This window comes from Cricetulus griseus, chromosome 7 (genome assembly GCF_003668045.3).
Source record: "Cricetulus griseus strain 17A/GY chromosome 7, alternate assembly CriGri-PICRH-1.0, whole genome shotgun sequence".
NCBI classification, from domain to species: domain Eukaryota; kingdom Metazoa; phylum Chordata; class Mammalia; order Rodentia; family Cricetidae; genus Cricetulus; species Cricetulus griseus.
Genome location: NC_048600.1, coordinates 83,838,395 through 83,857,237, shown reverse-complemented (window position 1 = coordinate 83,857,237; position 18,843 = coordinate 83,838,395). Strand labels below are relative to the sequence as shown.

The window sequence follows — 18,843 nt, the reverse complement described above, 5'->3', positions numbered from 1 at the left end:
CTAACAAGCCCCTCTGCTGCTGTACCTCACTGGTCCCTCCTCGTGTCTCCCTCTTCTCCACTGCCTGCCTCCCAAAGAAAGGAGCCAGAGGCTTGGGGAATTGGCCTCTATTGCTTTATTTGGTATTTTATACAAGTGACTAAAATAAATAGAGTAACAAAGGCAGCTACACAGTCCCCATGTACACACCACCAGCTTCCTTGGACTGCTGTCTAGGGTACCCAGGCCCCCCCCTTCCTCTTCCCAGGGTACCACTAACCACCACCCACCCTCCAAGTGACTGCTAATGAGGCAACTGGAGGTGGTGGTCATATTCTGGGGTTAGAAGGGACCCAGGAAATTTTATATGAAGGGTTTCTTCACATAAAAGAGAAAATGTCTACTAAAAAAATACTCCCCAAAATATAAGAAAGTCTATTTTAACCCCCCAAAAGGCTTATAAAAAATAAAGCTAAAAATAACCAAAGGTCCCCGACTACCCCTGAGGAAGGGGAAGGACCAGGCACTGCTGGTGAGAGTCACAGTGGCAAAAACATTGTGGTAGGTATCAAGCACCAGGATGAACACAGGCACTATAAGGAGCACCAAGCTGAAACTTGACAGGCCAAGGGCACGGACCCAATGCGGCCTCAGGGTAGGCCCTACATAACATCTACAAAAAATTCACTGGGGTTGCCCATGGCCATGTGGAAGCTCTGACGGCTAGCTGTCAGTTCTGGGGGCACAGAGCCCAGGTCTCTAACTGGAGGAGCACCAGGGGGCTGCACTGCAGTAGAGACAGGGGGTGGGGGTGGAGGCATCATGACTACCATCATGGGATTATAGGGGAGAGCCATGCCAGGGGGAGGTCCATAGGGATGGAGCCCTGGAAGAGCTCGGAGATTAGGAGTACCGCCTGTTGAGCCCCTGGATGGAGGGGGACCCCCATCACCAGTCCCACTGGGTTCCCCACCCCGCCGAAGGCTGCCTCCCCGGCTGGAAAGCTCGGACTCACTGCCACTGCCAGACTTTGACTCAGGGGCCCGTTCCTCAGGCCTCCCTGTGCGCCCGGCCCCCCCATCACTTCTTGTTGACCCACTGCTCCGGCTCCCTGTTGGGGGGGGGGGAATGGGGTAAGTGAAGCTCAGTCCAGAGTCCTCTGGATTCCCGAAGCCCCTGCTCTTGCCTCCTCCCTGAGTCCCCTCTACCGTGCCCTCACTCTCTAGCTGTATTAGTATGTGGGGTGACTTACCTTCACTGTGCTGGCTGCTGGCACTGCCTCCACCGTAAGTATAGGATGAAAGCTCGTGGTAGGGTGGAGGCTGTGGGCTGTATGGGTGTGGGGCTGGGTACTGGTAGGAGAAGGTAGGCAGCAGGGGCCAGGGGGTAGCTCCAGGAAGAGGAGCCAGGGTATCCTGGTCAGAAGCCCCACTGGAACCATCATTGTCGTTCAGAGACAGGTTAACTAGGTCTGGAACAAAGGGAAAGAGAGGTCCCTGTTTTAAGAGGCCAGGATTCCTGAGAACAGAGAGAAACCGGGAACCATTTCCCCAGAGCCACCCACAATGGGAAGGCCAAAGGGATTATGGCGGCTTGGAATAGGAAACTCAGCTACTAGGGCACAGACACAACCAGGGTCACTAGCCCAATATGCTTTTGTGGGACTCATGAGGCACTCTTTCCCTTGGGAATACAGTTCTGCAACTAGTACCTGGCTTGTTCAGCAGTATATAGGCACATATCAGCCCCCATGGTTGGCCACTACAAGGCCAAGCGTGGAACACACAGTGCCTGACTACCCTGGTGGCCATGGCTACAGTTCCTGGGCCAGGTCTAGGGTTGGACTGAAGAACAAGGTAGGACAATCTGCTCTCCCACACCAGGGAAGGTGACTTACAACTTTCACAGCCACCACTGAGGTCCCCGAAGACATAATAGCACTGCTCAGAAAAAGTAATCTTGTTGACAGTGTGTCGGATGAGTCCCGCCTTCAATAGTCCACTGGCATACTTCCGGGCCTCCCGGCGCTCAGGAAAGCCTTCCACATGATGGTACAGCCAGTCTACCACATCTGAGCCTGAGATCAACAGTGGGAAAAGTCAGACTTTCCTCCCAAACCCTACCCTCACCCTTGTGCTGTTCCCGGCCTTGGTCTCTTCCTCCCCTTCCCATGCCACCTTGCTCAGGGTCTGGGAATACCTAGAAAGGCATTTGGGATGGTGATCTTGAGCCACATGCGGTCCCGAACTTCTAGCCCAGATTCTGGAGCTGCCATGGCCTTGGTCACAGAGGCCATGTCCATGTGGATAGAGAGACCCCGGCTTTCACAGCCTAACAGAGGAGAGAACAGAGAACTGAAGAAAGGTTCACTCAAACAGGGAGGTGGGAAGGGACTTGAGACTCACCATCAGGCAGGGACGAGCCAGATGTAATAGTGCTCATAGATGAAGAGCCCGGATAAGCAGGGAAGGTGCCAGTCAGAGCAGCGGAGTGTGACACCCAGGCAGCGGGATCAATTGGCTGGATGGGCTCATCTGGTGCAAAAGTAAAATAATCACCACTCAATCGTACGAAACTAGCCCTGTCCTGTCCCTCCCTTGACCTTCCTGAACCCATCCCCTGTAACTTGGAAGCCCACCCTCATCTTCTGGCACCTCTAATCTCTTTTTGTTCTTGTTTGTTTGAGGCAGGATTTCACTCTGTAGCCCAGGCTGGCCTGGAACTCACTATATATTCCAGGCTGGCCTCAAACTTTGGGAGAGCCTCCTGTCTTAGCCTCCCAGATTCCAGGATCACAAGCTTAAGCCACCATGCCCAGGCTCCCCAGATCTAACTTCAGACCCCTGCCTGAGCATCACTCACTTCGGGGGAGGGTGAAGTAGGCCTGGGGAGAGGGATCCCAGCACTTGGCCACGGTCAGCACGATGGGGCTGTGGAAAAGAGAAGGCCAGTCACAGTCAAGCACACAAAGGGAAGAGACTTCAGAAGTACCAACGTCTGATGCATAAGATACAGGAGAAAGGAACACACACATAACTGGGCTATGAGAACGTGAGAGTGGAGGGCTCCACAATGTGGATGACTCACCAATATGGGCAAGTTAAAAACATAGTGCTGAGTGAAACAAGGGAGTACACACTGTACCATTCATTCACAGGAAGCACGAGACAGGTAACACTGAACCATCTTGTTCCAGGATTCAGGCATGGGTGGAAAAACCCATCAAAGGTTTTCTTGACCAAAGAAGTCAAGAGAGTAATTACCATCAGTGAGGAGGGTGGAAGTGGGAAGGAGTGTGCAGTGGGTGGGCTTTCTGAGGTAGTCACCAAAATTTTTTCATGATTTAAGCTGGAGTGACATGTACTGCCACTTAGATTTGTTATTTTGCTTTTTTTTTTTTTTTTTTTGAGACAGGGTCTCACTATGTAGACCACAATCAAAGTGCCACCTGCCTCTTCCAAGTGCTATGATTAGAGGTGTGTGCCGCCATGCCTGGCCTCACTTCTTTTTTAAATTGCACAACAAAGGTGAAAGAACTTAAAAACAAGAGGCCTAAGGGTGGGAACCTAGCAGAGGCTCACCCTGGTTTGTGCACAATGTCTCTCAGTACCCGTACAGCGTCATCATTGCTCATGTTCTCAAAGTTCATATCATTCACCTGGAAGGGAGAAGTGGGTCAGAGGCAATGTGGGAGGGTGAGAGCCTCTGCCCAAGCCAGTGTCCAACCTGTCAGCACACCTGCAAAAGCATGTCTCCAGGCTCTATGCGCCCATCAGCAGCCACAGCGCCCCCCTTCATGATGGAGCCGATGTAGATGCCTCCGTCACCCCGCTCATTACTTTGGCCCACAATGGAGATGCCCAGGAAGTTGTACTTCTCTGTGGGGGGAGTTCACATGAGGGGACTAAGCCCCAGAAACCCTGGAGACCCTCCCCTCCCCTTCTCTCATTAGGAGCTTCCATACCCATGTTGAGTGTAACTGTGATGATGTTGAGAGACATTGTGGAATCGGTGACACTGCTAAAGGATGAGGTCTGTGGCAGGAAGACAGGAAAGAGGTGAACTGCTCTTCACCAGTACAGAGACAAGCCCCAAGCCTCTGTGGACCAGCTAAACAAAGGCCCACTTCTCCCAAAGAAACCTCACCCTTTCCATGCGTGGTGGCCGCTGCTTTCTCCGCCTTCGGTGGCGCTTGAGGAGGCGGGAGGCACTGCTCTGCTCAGTGGAACTGCTGAATCTGATAGCGATTGAGAAGCAGGGCATTTGGAAGTAGATGTGGTCAGGGAGCCCGAGGGAGGGGAGGGAGGGAGGAGGGAGGGAGGGAGGGAGGAGGGAGGGAGGGAGGGAGGGAGGGGAGAGTGATTCCTGGGTGGAGATGTGTGAAGCATACCTACTCATGGTGTCATCCTCATCAGAGTCTCCTAGGCTGGTACTCTCCAGCTCACTGGTCATGAGGGTGGAAGAACTCTCGTACCCAGCCAGGTGGCGCTCCAGCCTTGAGGTGCCACTGGGCCTGTGGCCACCAGCTATGTATAAAGGAGAACCTCAGGAGCCAGGCCTCCCATCCTTCATGCTGAACCTCCCCTCCCAGCTCCCAGTCTACCCTGCCTCCAGGGCCTGTCCCCTCACCGCCATGCTCACTGCTGTCTCTCCTTCGAGTTCGTTCTCGTCTCAGTGATACAACAGACTCAGTTTCTGTCTCAGGCTCTAGATTTTCATGGCTGCTGGACACATTGGGGCTACATGGGTAGAGACAGTTTCCAACCAGTGTCAACAGAACAGCACCAAATCCTCAGTCTCCCCTCTCCAAGGGCTTGGACTGGATTCCCTCTTTACCCCCCTCCCCTAGATTCAAGAGTGTAAAGGACTCACTGGAAGGATGGAGGTCTTGAGTCCCCAATACCACTGGTTCTTTCTGGAGGCAAAGGCGGTAATGGTGGAGGTGGAGGAACCAGTTCTGTCCGAGACTCATGGGCTGGGGGAGCCATCTCAGGCTGGGGGTTATCTGATGACACTAGCTAAAAGAGTGCAAGAAAACATGGCTCCATTGGGTAGTGGTTTAAGTGGAAAGACTTAGGGAAAGGGGCAGAAAGAGAACAGGATCTCAGAGACCCGGGAGAACAGCCCAGAAAAAACAGCCAGTATGGCTAAGGAATGCCCTCTGCTTCTACAAGTAGAAGTGGGAAGCCAGGGCCACCAATGACTGGGCAAGGCGGGGAGTTGCAGAAAGAGACTGAGGTTGGAAGCAGCTTGGTAATGACTCTCCTTACCCAGGAGACAACCCTTCCATTGAAGCAAGGTAGGCGGGCATTGTCATCTGAAATCTCTTCCTTCACCACCCTGTGGAGAGAGTAGAGGACTCAGGAAGATGTCAGGTGTGATGGTGCACACCTTCAGTTCTAACACTTGGGAGGCAGAGGCAGGAGGAGCTCAGTGAACTTGAAGCCAGCCAGTGTTACATAGAGACCCTGTCTGCCTACCCCCCCCCAAAGATGAAGAAGCACTCAGGAGGCAGAGGCAGGTAGATCTCTGTGAGTTCTAGACTATTCCAGTCTACAGAGCGAGTTCCGGGACAACTAGGGCTACACAGAGAAAGAAACCCTGTCTTGAAAAAACAAGAGATAGAGATAAAGGGGGGGGGAGATAGATTAGTACCCCCACCCCAAATCTCATTCAAAGCCTCTCCCAAGCTGCATCCAACCCAAGCATGTTGACTCTCTGCTGCCCTCACTAGTACTCTTCATGTTTTTTAATGTTTATATGTACATGTTCCTGTATACAACTGTCACACATATGAACATGTGAGGGTGCTTGTAGAGGACAGAAAAGGGCATTAGATCCTACAGGAACTGTAGTTACTGGTAGTAATGAGCTACCATTTTGATGCTGGGAACTGAACTCTTTCAGAGGACCAAGCACTCATCCTCTAAGCCATCCCTCCAGACCCAATCTTCTACCTTTTTTTTCGGGGGGGGGGGGTGTCTCATTGTATCCCTGGATGGCCTGGAATTCACTATGTATACTAGATTGACCTCACAGAGATCTGTCTGCCTCTGCCTCCTAGGACTAAAGGTATGTCACCATGCCCAGCATGCATCACTGTGGTGCCTGGCCACTCGGCTTTTACAGTGAAACTATTGGCTTTCACTCAGGTTCTTGCCTTATTTTACTACCCACCCCCAGTTCATCCTTAGAAATATAATGCTGCTCTAAAGAGTGCTTCCCATCTGATCCAAACCTCCAAGTACCTCTCCAAAGGCCCTTAGGGACAGTTCTCCAATTGCTCCAAATATCTAACTCAGAGCCTTGCTAACCTTATCTCTGTTCTACACATCTGTCCCATTAAAGGCCCTGGTACTCGTGTACTCCTCTGCTGTTCCACAGCCTTTCAGTTCTAATTCACACCCAGAGACATCCAAATGTGTGGCCTTTGCTAGGTGAAAACACCCTTCAATGTGACAGTAACACTCCACACCAGGAAAGCGCCCACTGAGAGGGGATGAGAGGCTTCCCGTTTCCTGGCTGCCTCATCTCACTAAGCAATCTGCTCAGCCTGAAACATCCTGAAGCCCAGCCTTGGTGGCCAGCCTCCCACAGGCTCCCGCCTCGGATTAAACTTGTTCCTTCTCAATACCCACAAGAAATCATTAGCACCTACTCTGTTCAACATGTGTCCTGGGTGTGCAGCACCAGCCTTGATACTTAGTAAGCATTAGCAAATACATGGTGACAAAATATGAGCCATGAGGCTTACTTTCACATACACAACACCCTCACCTTCAAATTAGAACTTCTTGTCTGGGGGCTGGCTTAGTGAGAGTTGGCTTGTGGTTAAGAGCATTTATCGCTCTTCCAAAAGGCCCCAGGTTTAGTTTCCAGCACCCACATAGTGGCTCACAACCATCTGTAACTCCAGTTCTGGGCTCTGTCTCTTCTAATGTTCACAGGCACCAGGCATGCACATGATATACATACATGCAGACAAAACACTCATATACATAAAAATAATGAAAAAATTAAAATAAAACCTCTTGATTGATTAACACTAGCCTAATATGCTCTGGGGGCCTTGGGTATATGCCACATTTTGAAGGTATATTCCTCATATATTAGCTGCCAAGACAACATAGCCCAGTCACCAGGGGTCTGCTCAGTGTATACAACTCTTCCCAACATAACCCAACCTCATCAAACCCAGCGTGGCCCAGTCTCCTCCAAAGCAGGCAATTTTGTATCACTATAATCTAGTCTATGAACTAGTTAGCCTCAATACTAAATGAAAATTACCAGCCACCAAGATTTACCATGTGCTTGCACCTAAATTAAGTATTTTACACTATGATTATCATCATGCCACAGATGAAGAAATCAAAGCACAAAAGTTAAATAGATTGCCTAAAATTATAATGCAAAAAGAAGAACCAAGATTCAAATCCAAGACAACCCCCTAGATAGTATCACTCTGCCCATGTCGAAAAATCTTCAGTGAGAGTCCAGTTTGTTCAGTTCTAGCTAATGGGGAATGTGCTCCAACCACAGGTAAGGAGCCTTGCTCCAACCCAGGTGGTAGATAACCTTTTTCTCCCCAGTACCCTGCTATCCTTGCTTATGCCAACTCAGAACATCAGAATCCAATGCACTCTATCTTCAGACCTTGAGCCTGAGGACACACAAGACTCGGTCTCAATAGCTACAAAACAAAAGGCTGCCTTACTCAAGAGTTCTACTCCAGCCCAGGATCACCCAGAATGTCCCAAATTACCCCAGAACAACCCCCATCTAATCTAGCAAAGCCCCAGTGCCTCCACACAAGCAGCTGTCTGCACCAGTACTGATTGCAATACCCCAATACAATATGCACGGACTCCACCAGCCTATTCCTATCTTGTAACACAGTAAACCCAGGTCTGGGCCAGGTATAGTGTCACACACCTCTAGCCTCAGCATGAAGGATGCAGACATAGAGGCAGGGCTGCTACAAATTCAAGGTGAGTCTGTTCTACATTGTGAGCTCTAGGTAGCTTTAGTTACAGGATGAAATCCTGGCTCAGCAGTTAAGAGCACTGGCTGCTCTTCCAAAGGACTGGAGTGCAATTCCCAGCACCTAAATAGAGGATAACATATACATAACTCCAGTTCCAAGCGATCCCAAGCCATCTTCTGGTTTCTGAGGCATTGCATGCTTGTAGTGCACAAATATGCACGCATGCAAAACACCCATACACATAAAATATCTTTAAAATAAACAAACAAACCTCCAATTTCCCCCGTAGGGGGAGGGGAATCTACTCCTAAGAGAAAATAAAAAGAACCCAGTAGAGTTCAGAAGGTTGCAAACTTTGCCAGAAAAAAATCTATTCAAAACAGTCCAACCTATCCCCGACAGACCTCTCTGCATTATTTCAGATCTCAAAATAATACTATGGGACCTAATTAATAAGCCAGGATAGCCTAAATTGTCTAAGTATAGCTCAATCTACATAATGACACTGCATGCCCAGCATATTGGCTCACACCTGTTAACTCCAGCTCTCAAGGCTGAAAGCAGGAACTCCATGAGTTCGGAGCCAGCCTAGGATACAAAGAGTAAGGCCTGTCTCAAAACAAAAGACCAAATCAAAACCAGCAAACAAACAAACAAACAAAATAACCCTACAGAATATTCCTATACAATCCTTGTGAAGACGTCTGAGAACATACCAGACAACCAAAAGATAGTTGAATCTAATCTCAGCACAGCCTAAAATATCCTCAAGCATCGCCTCTTAGCCTTGTGGCTAAAATCAAGTAGAGAGAATGGCCAAACAAACCAGTGTGCCCCATTATTCCAACCTAATTTTCTTGCCTCTGGTTTACTGAAGTCCAGCCCGTTCTTCCCAAGCTCTGTGTGTCCAACCTTGTCCGTCTTGGGATGGGCGATCTACTCTAGCATAGTACAATATGCTATGTTCTACAACAGGCCAGAAAAATTCCAAGGCAGTCCAGTCCCCCTCAAAATCGCCCAATCCATTCCAGCACATCCATCGTCCTTCCCAGTCTAGGCCTCACGCTTACCCAAAATCCTGATCCATAGACTTGAAAAAGTACTTAGCGCCCGCGGGCCGCTGCAAAACGCTCTTGAAATCGCCGAGGGTGATGCGCTCCGCCGGGACAGGAATCTTCACCAGGTAGGGAGTCTCTTCCTCATCCAGATGGTAAATCACCTTCGTCTCGCCTACACCACCGCCCCCCGCGCTGCTGCCCGCCATGGTCTCGCTCGCGCGCTCCCGGGCTCAGCCGCCCACCCAACAGGACTAAGCGCCCCCGCCGCGCCTGCGCACACCCGCAAATTGACGTGCTAGCGCCGACAGGGCAGGGCCAGTGCGGGAGACGCGCCCAAGGAGGACGGCGTGGAGCAGCAGGGTGATAGCTTAGAGCCGTGGAGCGAGACCCAGAACCCTGGACCCCACAGCCGAGGTCCAACACCACCACCTACGTCGCGAACAGTATCGAGGTCCCCGCCCACCTCTCCCCATGCCACGTGACACAAGCCCGCCCACTTTGCGCAGCCGACTGCCCTCACGTGATCCGCTCGTGTCACGTGACTGCGAAGCTCCGCCTAGACACTCACGTGATCGCTGCCTTGAGCAACGGTCTTCAGCCCTAGAAGACTCCGCCCCCAAACGTGTACCCCGCCCCACACCAAGTACTATGGCCAACCCCGTTGACTCTTAGAATGCTGGCAACTGGCTCCCACTGTTTTACCCATCCCAGGCCCAGAGCTCAAAGCACCTCAGGTGCAACTATGGGGGTGTGGGAGGGTACTGGTAAATCGAGAACTGCAAACCAACTTGGACCTCTAGGACGACTTCTGGTTTGAGAACGCTGAAAACTAGACCTTTCAAGATTTGACTTTTGAGTGAGAGAGGGTGATGGGGGATTCAGTGTCTCATGTAGTGGAAGCCAGCCTTAGCCCCTAAATTGTCTCCACCTCCCAAATTGTGGGATTATATCTCTGGATCATAAGAGTCGGTTTCAGCCCTAATTACATCGAGACATCTGCCAGGTCCCCTCCCCAAATAGGACAACGAGGATTGTAAAACACAAGAGCCCACTCTGCTTTATTTACAACACGCTGGCTGTCTGTACAAGCAGCCAGCCAATATTATTAAAAATGAGGCTAGTGATAATTGACACCTTTTTGCTTTTCTCCCCCACTCCACCAGCTATGGTACTCCGCCTTTGAGCAACCACTTTGCTCAAACATGGGAGCCCAAAATTAAAAACAACCGGTGTAGAAGAAAGCAAATGGGAGTGAGAGAGAAGAAAACATGAGGGAGTGCTGTATTTACACTACAATTTTATAGACAACTATCCCATTACATCCCAGTTTGAGCCCTGGCCCTGAAAGTCAAAGGGTGGTAGGTTGACTGGACAGAGACTTGTCTACAGATCCAGCCTCCCCTGACCCAGATGTAATGGGTCTAATTCAAGTCCATGGAGCAGGAAGGACAGCGTACAAGACACTCAATTCCAAACAAGTCTCCCTCGGGAATTCCTGCTTTGAAGAGGCTGAAGACTCTGAGCCTCAGTTCCCAAGTAAAGTCACAAGTTCCAGCCTCAAGAGTGATGTCAAGGTTCTCCCGATTTGGGGAGACCCCCTAACCGCCGGGCCTCTGGCCGAAGTTCCTTGCATTTCTGGCAATAAAAGAAGTCAGGAACATTGGTCTTCTTTATCTTAGCACAGGAGAGGTGGATCCACGTCCCACACAGGCTGCACTCGATCATGGGCCGCCCAGCAAAGGGCTTTCTGCAGTAACACGTGATCAGATCCCATGAGTCATCACCTGGAAAGACAAAGTTTGTTTAGTGTTTAAGGGTTGGCTCACAATATCTCCCAAACCCATCATCCCAGTTCCCCATCCTGGGCAGCCCTAAACTTCTTACCTGATTCCACCATGATGTCCTCATCCATGACCCGCATCTCGCCTTCACTGGAGCTGGCATCTCCATCTTGGCTGGTTTCTGTGCTACCCACCTCCTTGCCTTCACTGTCAGTAGGGGGAACACCTTCAGGGTGGACTGTAACGGGGGGCCTGGGGGCTTCAGGGGGTGTTGGGAGCACAGAAACTGGGACTTCACCCCCCACCACTGCTGTCATTTCTTCTTCATCCTCCTCCTCCTCCTCTTCCTCCTCCTCTTCAGAGTCTGTATCACTGGGAGGTGCCCTAGGAGGGCCAGGAGGTGGGAGTCTATCCCCACGATCTGCCTTTTTCAACTTCCGCTTCTTGCTCTTCTTGATTCGAGACCGTTTTTCCCCATCCCCAGGGGCCGGTCGAGGCCTCCGAAGCACCCCAAAGCCAGTCCCACCTCCTGGTCCCAACTTTCTGTTCTTTCGGTCCTTCTTTCGAGGCTGGGAAAGGTCCCCCTGGGAAAGTGGCACTGGGGTGAGAGCAGCAGGGGACCGGGAGGTATGCGTCAGGGATGTGGGAGACAGTGGAGACGCCACTTTGGGCCCATCCAGGTCAAACAGAGAGTCCTTGAGCTTCATCTTCTCAAGCAGAGTGGCACTGTCAGGGGCCTGTAGGCGAGAAAAAGTGGACCTTGGGGGTCCTGGCTGGGTAGGACCTGCTTGAGCTGCCCTTCTCTTTGATGACTTTGCTTTCTTAACAAAAGTCTGGATAGTTCGAAGGTCCGAGGGGGCTGAGTCCCAGCCATCACTGTCTGCTGCACTCTCACCCCGCAATGGCGAGCTAGAGCCAGAAGCTGGCCAATCACTTTCCTTAAAAGGAGGAAGAGACTAGGATCAGCAGGAGTCTGGTGACAGCTCAGCCTCGCCACATATCCAGCACAAAACCAGGAACCAGACTTAGCCCTACCCCAAATCTGACATGCCCTCTAAACATACCTTCACCCCAGTCATCATCAGCACCTCCCCGGTGCTCCGCCTTTAACTGCTTCTGTATCTCACTTGTTAGTATACTTACCTGGGAACTTTCCATGAACAGCAACTCAAGACCACTAAGAAATCTTGACCAATACTCCAAACTGTTGTTCCTGCTGTTTAAGCCGGCTAATGCCATTATTCCATTCCTCCACACCAGCTTTCCCACCATAGCCCTAAAATCTTATAATTTTCTTAGTCTTACACATTATAGTAGGATCTCCCTATAAAAGTAATTCACTCTGACTCAAGTCAGCTACTTTTCTGTTCCCTACCTCTTTGCTAGGAGGGATGTAACCTGCATAAGCCAAGACAAAACTGCAGAATTTGTTGAAATCCTCAATTGTTCTCCGCCGTTTCTCCGGTGGCTAAAAAGAAAGGAAACGTGGATCAAATGGAAGCCAGGCACGAATGTTAAAGGGACATTCCCAAAAACACAGCTCCCAAATTGTCTAGCAGTGTACTAGCCAAAGGTATGGGACAGCTCACCTGAGTCTCTGGCTTGAGAGTCGGAGGTGGATCTGTGAAATCAATAAAAGCTGAGTCAAGGCACTAGGAAAGAGTCTGTAAAATCCTACATCTAAACCTTGGAGGTCTCAACCTAATCCCATCTACTGTTAGGTCGCCTGACCAAGCCAGCCAGCCCCCAGCTGTGCCGGACCCGCCCCTGCTCCCCCTTCCGCCCCAAGGGGCGGAGCCTGGGCGCGGCGCCCTTACCGGCCTCGCTATAGCGCTCCCCTTCCCCCAACCAGAGGCCCAGCGCCCCGCCCCCTCCCAGCCTCTCCAGTCAACTCGGCTCTCTTGGCGCCCCACCCCGCCATACCGCTCCCGGGGCGAGACCAGGCCACCGCCCGCCCCCGTCCTTCACACGCGCCCGGAGCCCAGAGTTCCTACCCGGCCGCGCTCCACTGCCCTGGGCCCTCCACGCCGGCCGGCCGGCCGGCCGCCCGCCCGCCCCCAGGGTCCAGGATGACCACGCTGAACTGCTCCCGCCCTCCGGCCCCTTCCACTCGAACACGAGGCCGGGCGCGCCCCTTACCCCCACCCAAAACACACACGGGCACACACTCCCAACATTACTTCGCGTCCGGGACAGGCAGAGAGCTGCAGCCCGGACACAGCCCCACTTGCCCCCCCACCGCCGCCGCCGCCGCGCTCCCCACAATTTCGCTGTCCCTCCGCCCCCATCCGGGGCTTTGGCCCCTCCCCGTCTCGAGCTCTTCGGGCTCCCCGCCGGGCCCCCGGGCCCAGTTCCGAGCTTCTCCGGCCGCCCCCCTCCCGCCCCCGTACTCAGCAAGTCCCTAGGCTACCGACCCCTAAACTCTAGCCCCCCGGTCCCCATCCAGACACTCCACAGCTGCCCCCTGCCGCCGCCGCTGCCCCCCAATAACGCTCCACAACTCGCAAGCTCCTGCTTTAGCCGACCGACCAACCCCCCCCCCGCGCAAGTTGCCGGTCTTAACCCCCCACACCTCGCCCCGCCGCCCCTACAAGTACCGGGCTAGCCTCGCTTCCCAGTTATCTGGCCCTACAACTGCCCCTCAGGATCGGGCTCTATCGGAGACAATACCCAGACCCTCTCTTCTCCCACAACTACCTGCCCACCCCTCTAACAATCACCAACCTATCTCTGGCGGCAACTACTAGGCGCTCAAGCGCCACCGTCACAAACTCCCCCACCTTGGCCAACTACCGGGCCCCTCACTCAGTCCTCACCGTGCTCGCTCAACTACTCTCCAGCAACCAGATTCCCCCAGCCTCTCTGCTTCGGAGCGCCAGCCAGTCCGAGGCCTTTTCAGCCCACAGCCCCCGAAGCTGGGTTTCCAGCGCCTGTGCCCGGACACCCGACCACCACCATCCACACCGTGCCTGGTGTCCAACTATCCCGACCCAGTCTCCCACTCCTCTTTCTCCAAGCTATCTCAACTCGTCGCTCTCCCACCTCAACAGCCAGGCCCCCGACCCCTTTTCCCGCACTCCCCCGCTGGGTGCCGGGGATCGACCTCCAACTTTGCCAATTGAATCCTCACCCTCTCCCTGCCCTCTGCGCCTATGGAGCGCTTACCTTCGGGACTGGGCTCCGTCATGGCTTCCAGCATCGCCCCCTCCCCTCCACCCGGCCCGGCGACCCCCTTCTTTAAGCCGGGATTCCCGGTGCTGCCTTGGGTGCTCCGTGTTCCTACTGCCTCGCTCCACCGAAGTGTCCGCCTTGGCGCGGTTGAGACTCCAGTCCGCTACCGCCACCTCCCTCAGCCACTGCCTCCCGCACTCCCGGACCGGGCCCCCTCCCCCCGCACCGCCGGCCTCCTGCTCCCTCCTCCTCCTCCTCCTCCTCCTCCTCTCTCCTCCCTCCCTTCTCCCCCTCCCCGCCGGCTCTGCCGCGCAGTGCACCAAGGGATTTGTAGTCTGTACAGGGGCAGCGGAAAGGGGATTACAAGAACCTCCGGAACTTCAGTTCCCAGAAAGCCACGGATCGGCGCAGGCGCAATAAGCGGCTTCTCCCCCCCGCCCAACAGGGGAGTGGTGGGGGAGATCCGGAGCCAGAGGGGTAGAGCGGAAGAGTCCGCACAGACTCCCGGGAAGTGTAGGCTGGGCGGGACCAAGAAAGTAGATGAAGAAGGGATTAGAACTCTCGGCCACCATACTGCCTCATTTTGTACTTTCTTTTTACCCCCTCAGGGAACCGCCCCACTTCCGGCCAAAAGGAGACATGGATGCTGGGAGATGAAGTTCTCCTAGTGATAATGGCACCCTTCACCCTCTCTGAAATTCCACTTTACAGGATCCCCCCCCCCCCCATTTTTGTTTTGTTTTGGTTTTTCGAGATAGGGCTTCTCTGTGTAGCTTTGGAACCTATCCTGGCACTCGCTCTGGAGACCAGGCTGGCCTTGAACTCAGAGATCCGCCTGCCTCTGCCTCCCGAGTGCTGAGACTAAAGGCATGCGCCACCACCGCCCGGCTTACAGGATCCCATACACTGGCACAAACTCTGCAAGTGACAGCCAGTTAAAGACAAACCTTTTACAACCTCCCAAACATGAACATCTCTTCTTTAATACAAAGTAACAAATTTGGATATGCTTACCTAAAAGTGGTACTTTCAAACTTTCTCCATAGAAACCCACTGCTATCACCCCTTTGTTTACATCGAAACCCAATATACACATATATAAAATCAAAGCTTCCCTGGGCGTTGGTGGCACACACCTTTAATCCCAACAGAGGCAGGCGGGTTTCTGTGAGTTCTAAGGCAGCCCGATTTTCAAAGAGAGTTCCAGGCCAGCCTCCAAAGCCACAGAGAAACCCTGTCTGCCGCCCCCCCCCCCAAATAAACCTCAAAGTTTCATGAGATAAATGCTCACATTATTCCACTCATTTAAAAAAAATCTTATTTTCAAACATGGAAATACCTACATCAACAAAGTGTTTCCCTTTCTCTGACCTATACCACATTCCTCCTTTCCCACAATTGAAGTTCATGACACTTGAAGCAAGCAAACAGGAGGTGGAATGACACAGGGCAAAATTCAATTCAGCTCGGTGGTTTCTTCTTTATTGATATGCCTCCTACCTCCCCCTGACAAAGTCAACCCCTTCCATCTACCCCCCCAAAAAGAAGGTAGTGAAAGGAAGGGTTTGTTGGGGTTCTGAGCCTGCTGGGCAGTTAGAAAGGGAATAGAAACCAAAACAATCAACGGATGTGACAGAGATTGACAATCAAGAAGTCTAAAGCAGAGTGGGAATGAGGGCAAACAAGGAGAAAGGAAGGAGATGTAGAGACTGTGTCTACCATTACCCCTCTTGCTGAGAGGGACTGGAGAATCAGCCTCAAACATTAAGTGCAGATCTTGAAGAAGGGAGATGATGTTTTCGCCTGAAGGAGGAAGTAGATGTCAAGGAAGGAGCGCCACCTCTCTTTGTGGAATGGAACCCCCACCTCAGGGACAGCAGCTTCACAGACCGTAGACACTTTCATCACTGTAGGCAATGTATAGAAAGAAGTCTTCTTCGTGGTGTTCCTACAGTGAAACCAAAAAGAGTATAATAGCAACTTGGATCCAAGACACTCCTCAAGAATCCTTTTTTTTAACATTAATCATAGAGTTTATTTACTACAGGGAGGGAGAGGGGGAGAAGGGGTAAGAGTTAGAGCAGAGAGCAAAGAGGAACAGGAAGAGGAAGGTAAGAGCGTGAGAGTAAGAGCAAGAATCATTCTTTTAGGCATGGCCTGGTAATTCCAGTTCCTGGAAAGGACTGAAAGGTAAAGGCCACCAAGGCACCTTAAGAACCTGATTCAAAATACATTTGAAGATATATATAAGGTACCTACCTAGCAAGTGTAGACACTAAATATAGTCCCTAATACAAAAGGAATAATTTTTAAAAAAGGAGCCATTTATTCTTATTTTCTCTCTCTCCTTTAAGAAAGGCTGACTTCAAACTCACTATATAGCCAAGGTGGCTTCCAAATCAAGACACTACTCCCTCAGCACCCCCAGTGTTTACTTGATTTCATTTATTCTGTTTTTGGGGTGTGTGTGTGAGTTCTCTTGGGTTTTTGTTTTTGAGATAGGGTCTCACTATGTAGCTCTAGCTAGCCTCAAACTCTCTATGTAGACCATTACAGAGTGCTGAGGTCCAAAGTGTGCATGATCACAACCTACTGTCGGCGGTTTTATGTTTGTTTTGAGACAGGATCTTAATATGCATCTCTCGTTTCAGAGATATAACAATTTTAATGATAGCAACTGTGATTGTATTGAGACAGACTTCTGCCTCCTGAGGACTTACAGAATTAAAAGTATACAACACTGTGCATCTGTTATTCAAGGTGGGGGCTACAGGTGTGGTAGAGCACAACTTTATTTCCAGCACTCAGGAGGCAGGTGGATCTCTTGAGTTCAAGGCCAGTCTAGTCTACAGAGGAAGTTCCAGGACAGCCAGGGCTACACAGAGAAACCCTGTCTCAAAAAAAAAGAAAAGAAAAAAAAATCTCAAACTGTTCTGACATCTTGGATGAGGGGAAGAAACTTGGGTAATAGAAGTCCCAATCAAAACAGCTACTCCAACTCAAGCTCTTCTCTCTGTTCCCACTGCTATTAAAATCCCAACTGCCCAGGACAACACTGACATTTTAAAGCTAGTAAGACATAGTAAGACAGCTACTACAGGGAATTGCTGACCTTGACTTTCTTTTCTACTCAAGCTGTCAGGGACTCCGAACACTCCTATTACTTCCAAGGTACTATACCTGGTATAGCTGTCCCATCGTGGCACTGGTGGGTGGAATGACGTTGTTGACAAAGAAAAACAAGGCATCCTCAGCACGGAGATGAATTCGCTTCCGGATCAAGAAGTAGAATTGACCAACTGCCAAAACACGAGATGCAAGAAAGTCACAGAGGTCATCAGTGCTTCCAGAAAACAGCTGCCAGGTGAAGCCTTCTCCCACAAAGATGGCATTCCCACCCTCAGAAGGAATCCCACATCTGGGATCACATTCCCACCTGTAAGATCAGAAGGCACCAGGTATTTCTTTTTGTCCAAATCTCCTATCCGAGCTTTGGGAGCTTTTTCCACTATCACCTGATGAAAGGAAGATATGACAGAGAAGACACACACAAAAAAAATACAGCTACATCGATGAAGAACTCAAGATACGATATTCCCTGTATTGAAACCCACTGCAATCTCATTTCTCTTTATCCTTATATACGTGGTGCATGCAGCATTGAGTCCAGAGATCCTGGCCTCAGTGGCTTACCTAAATTTTGAGTATTGGTCACAGAATGGCAAATCACAATAACTATTTCATCAGAGAAACAGGATGACTTGCTTGGTCAAACTCTACCTTAAATCTAGGTAGCTGAGAGGATGGCCACGGAAGCGCTGGTGGTCAAGCTCCCTAAAGGCCTCCATTCTGACAAATGCCAAGGTGTCTCCCTCTCCTGTCCACATCGCAGTCCCAGCTATACTTATACAAGCTTCTCATCCCTGGTACCAGAGACAACCGTTTCAGACTCCTAACCCCACAACAGACTGGAGGCTGACCTCCACTTTCCCAGACTCAAGCCTAGCTTGTGGCGACAGCGTCAGCACCCTGAGCCTTGGCCCTGGATACTGTCCTTACCGGGACCCGGTCTGGGTATTTCTTTCGGATTTTCTCGCCCTCAGAGCGGCGCTTCTCGAACGGATGCTCCTCTTTGTACACGAACTTCATTCTCCCGAGAACCGGGCTGGACCTAGCTGGGCTGAGGAAACCCAGGGGGGGGGCCGGGACAGGGGGCGGCGGCGGAGGTGGCGGCGGCTGCGACGAACAGACTCAGCGGAGCGATCCACGAATTTGCGCCACTTCCCTATTCACCAACCCCGCCCCCGACCATCCGGTGCGGCCCCGCCTGCTGAAATACGCCACTAGCTCAGCTTGCTAACGCCACTGACGTAGCGCCACCCGCTGTCCGGCCCCCTCACGCCTTCAGCGTAACCGCTTTGGAATCAATTTGTGTGTTACGCAGATGACATGGCAGCAAAGATTACTGTCGTTTCAAATCAACTGAAAACCCTTTCTCCGGTAGTCTCGCAGCACGAAGCTGAGGACAAAATAGGGTAGCAGGTGATAGTCCTAAGATTTGGGCCTCTAGTCCTTTTCGTAAATTACGTAGGGGAACGCAGAAAATTACAAGTCTAGGCATTCACGAAGAGAGTCACTACGCTAAAGGCGGCCGTTGACACCAAAACAAAGTAGTACCCAAAAGGTGGATATGGACTCCTCAATAAAAAGGCAGAAAGGAAAAGGGTTTGCAGACACATACAGAACGCTTAGGGATTGGGGTTGAGTGGACCAATAGGAACTGCAACGTCCAAAAGATAGGGACCTAGCCAATGCGGAGGAACACATTTTGAGATGCACACAGTATCATGTGACCTCAGAAAAGGGCGGA

The 18,843-nt window shown here is 51.5% G+C and overlaps 3 protein-coding genes across 6 annotated transcripts; all 3 read right to left on the bottom strand.

The window, feature by feature from the left end:
* Nucleotides 1-97: 97 nt before the first annotated feature.
* Dvl2 (dishevelled segment polarity protein 2) lies at nucleotides 98-9,227 on the bottom strand. 2 transcript variants are annotated; one of them, XM_027426961.2, is made up of 15 exons: nucleotides 9,034-9,227; nucleotides 5,250-5,319; nucleotides 4,852-4,997; nucleotides 4,609-4,718; nucleotides 4,370-4,505; nucleotides 4,126-4,216; nucleotides 3,944-4,013; nucleotides 3,718-3,857; nucleotides 3,561-3,637; nucleotides 2,842-2,909; nucleotides 2,385-2,513; nucleotides 2,179-2,310; nucleotides 1,877-2,056; nucleotides 1,232-1,450; nucleotides 98-1,090 (listed from the first exon to the last, which is right to left on the bottom strand). In XM_027426961.2, the coding sequence occupies exons 1-15, from the start codon at nucleotides 9,225-9,227 to the stop codon at nucleotides 642-644; spliced, it is 2,211 nt and encodes a 736-aa protein (XP_027282762.1). In that variant the 3' UTR covers nucleotides 98-641. The 2 variants fall into 2 exon arrangements, with proteins under 2 accessions (XP_027282762.1, XP_027282763.1); XM_027426962.2 differs by having other exon boundaries at nucleotides 4,621-4,718.
* Nucleotides 9,228-10,052: 825 nt separating this feature from the next.
* On the bottom strand, nucleotides 10,053-14,198 carry Phf23 (PHD finger protein 23). 3 transcript variants are annotated; one of them, XM_027426964.2, is made up of 5 exons: nucleotides 13,968-14,198; nucleotides 12,392-12,423; nucleotides 12,178-12,270; nucleotides 10,906-11,740; nucleotides 10,053-10,805 (listed from the first exon to the last, which is right to left on the bottom strand). In XM_027426964.2, the coding sequence occupies exons 1-5, from the start codon at nucleotides 13,999-14,001 to the stop codon at nucleotides 10,591-10,593; spliced, it is 1,209 nt and encodes a 402-aa protein (XP_027282765.1). In that variant the 5' UTR covers nucleotides 14,002-14,198; the 3' UTR covers nucleotides 10,053-10,590. The 3 variants fall into 3 exon arrangements, with proteins under 3 accessions (XP_027282765.1, XP_027282766.1, XP_035303730.1); XM_027426965.2 differs by having other exon boundaries at nucleotides 10,906-11,539; XM_035447839.1 differs by lacking the exon at nucleotides 13,968-14,198 and adding an exon at nucleotides 12,983-13,058 and having other exon boundaries at nucleotides 10,906-11,539.
* Nucleotides 14,199-15,428: 1,230 nt separating this feature from the next.
* Gabarap (GABA type A receptor-associated protein) lies at nucleotides 15,429-18,228 on the bottom strand. Its single transcript, XM_027426971.2, has 4 exons — nucleotides 18,033-18,228; nucleotides 17,410-17,488; nucleotides 17,154-17,272; nucleotides 15,429-15,921 (listed from the first exon to the last, which is right to left on the bottom strand). The coding sequence occupies exons 1-4, from the start codon at nucleotides 18,120-18,122 to the stop codon at nucleotides 15,856-15,858; spliced, it is 354 nt and encodes a 117-aa protein (XP_027282772.1). The 5' UTR covers nucleotides 18,123-18,228; the 3' UTR covers nucleotides 15,429-15,855.
* Nucleotides 18,229-18,843: the final 615 nt, after the last annotated feature.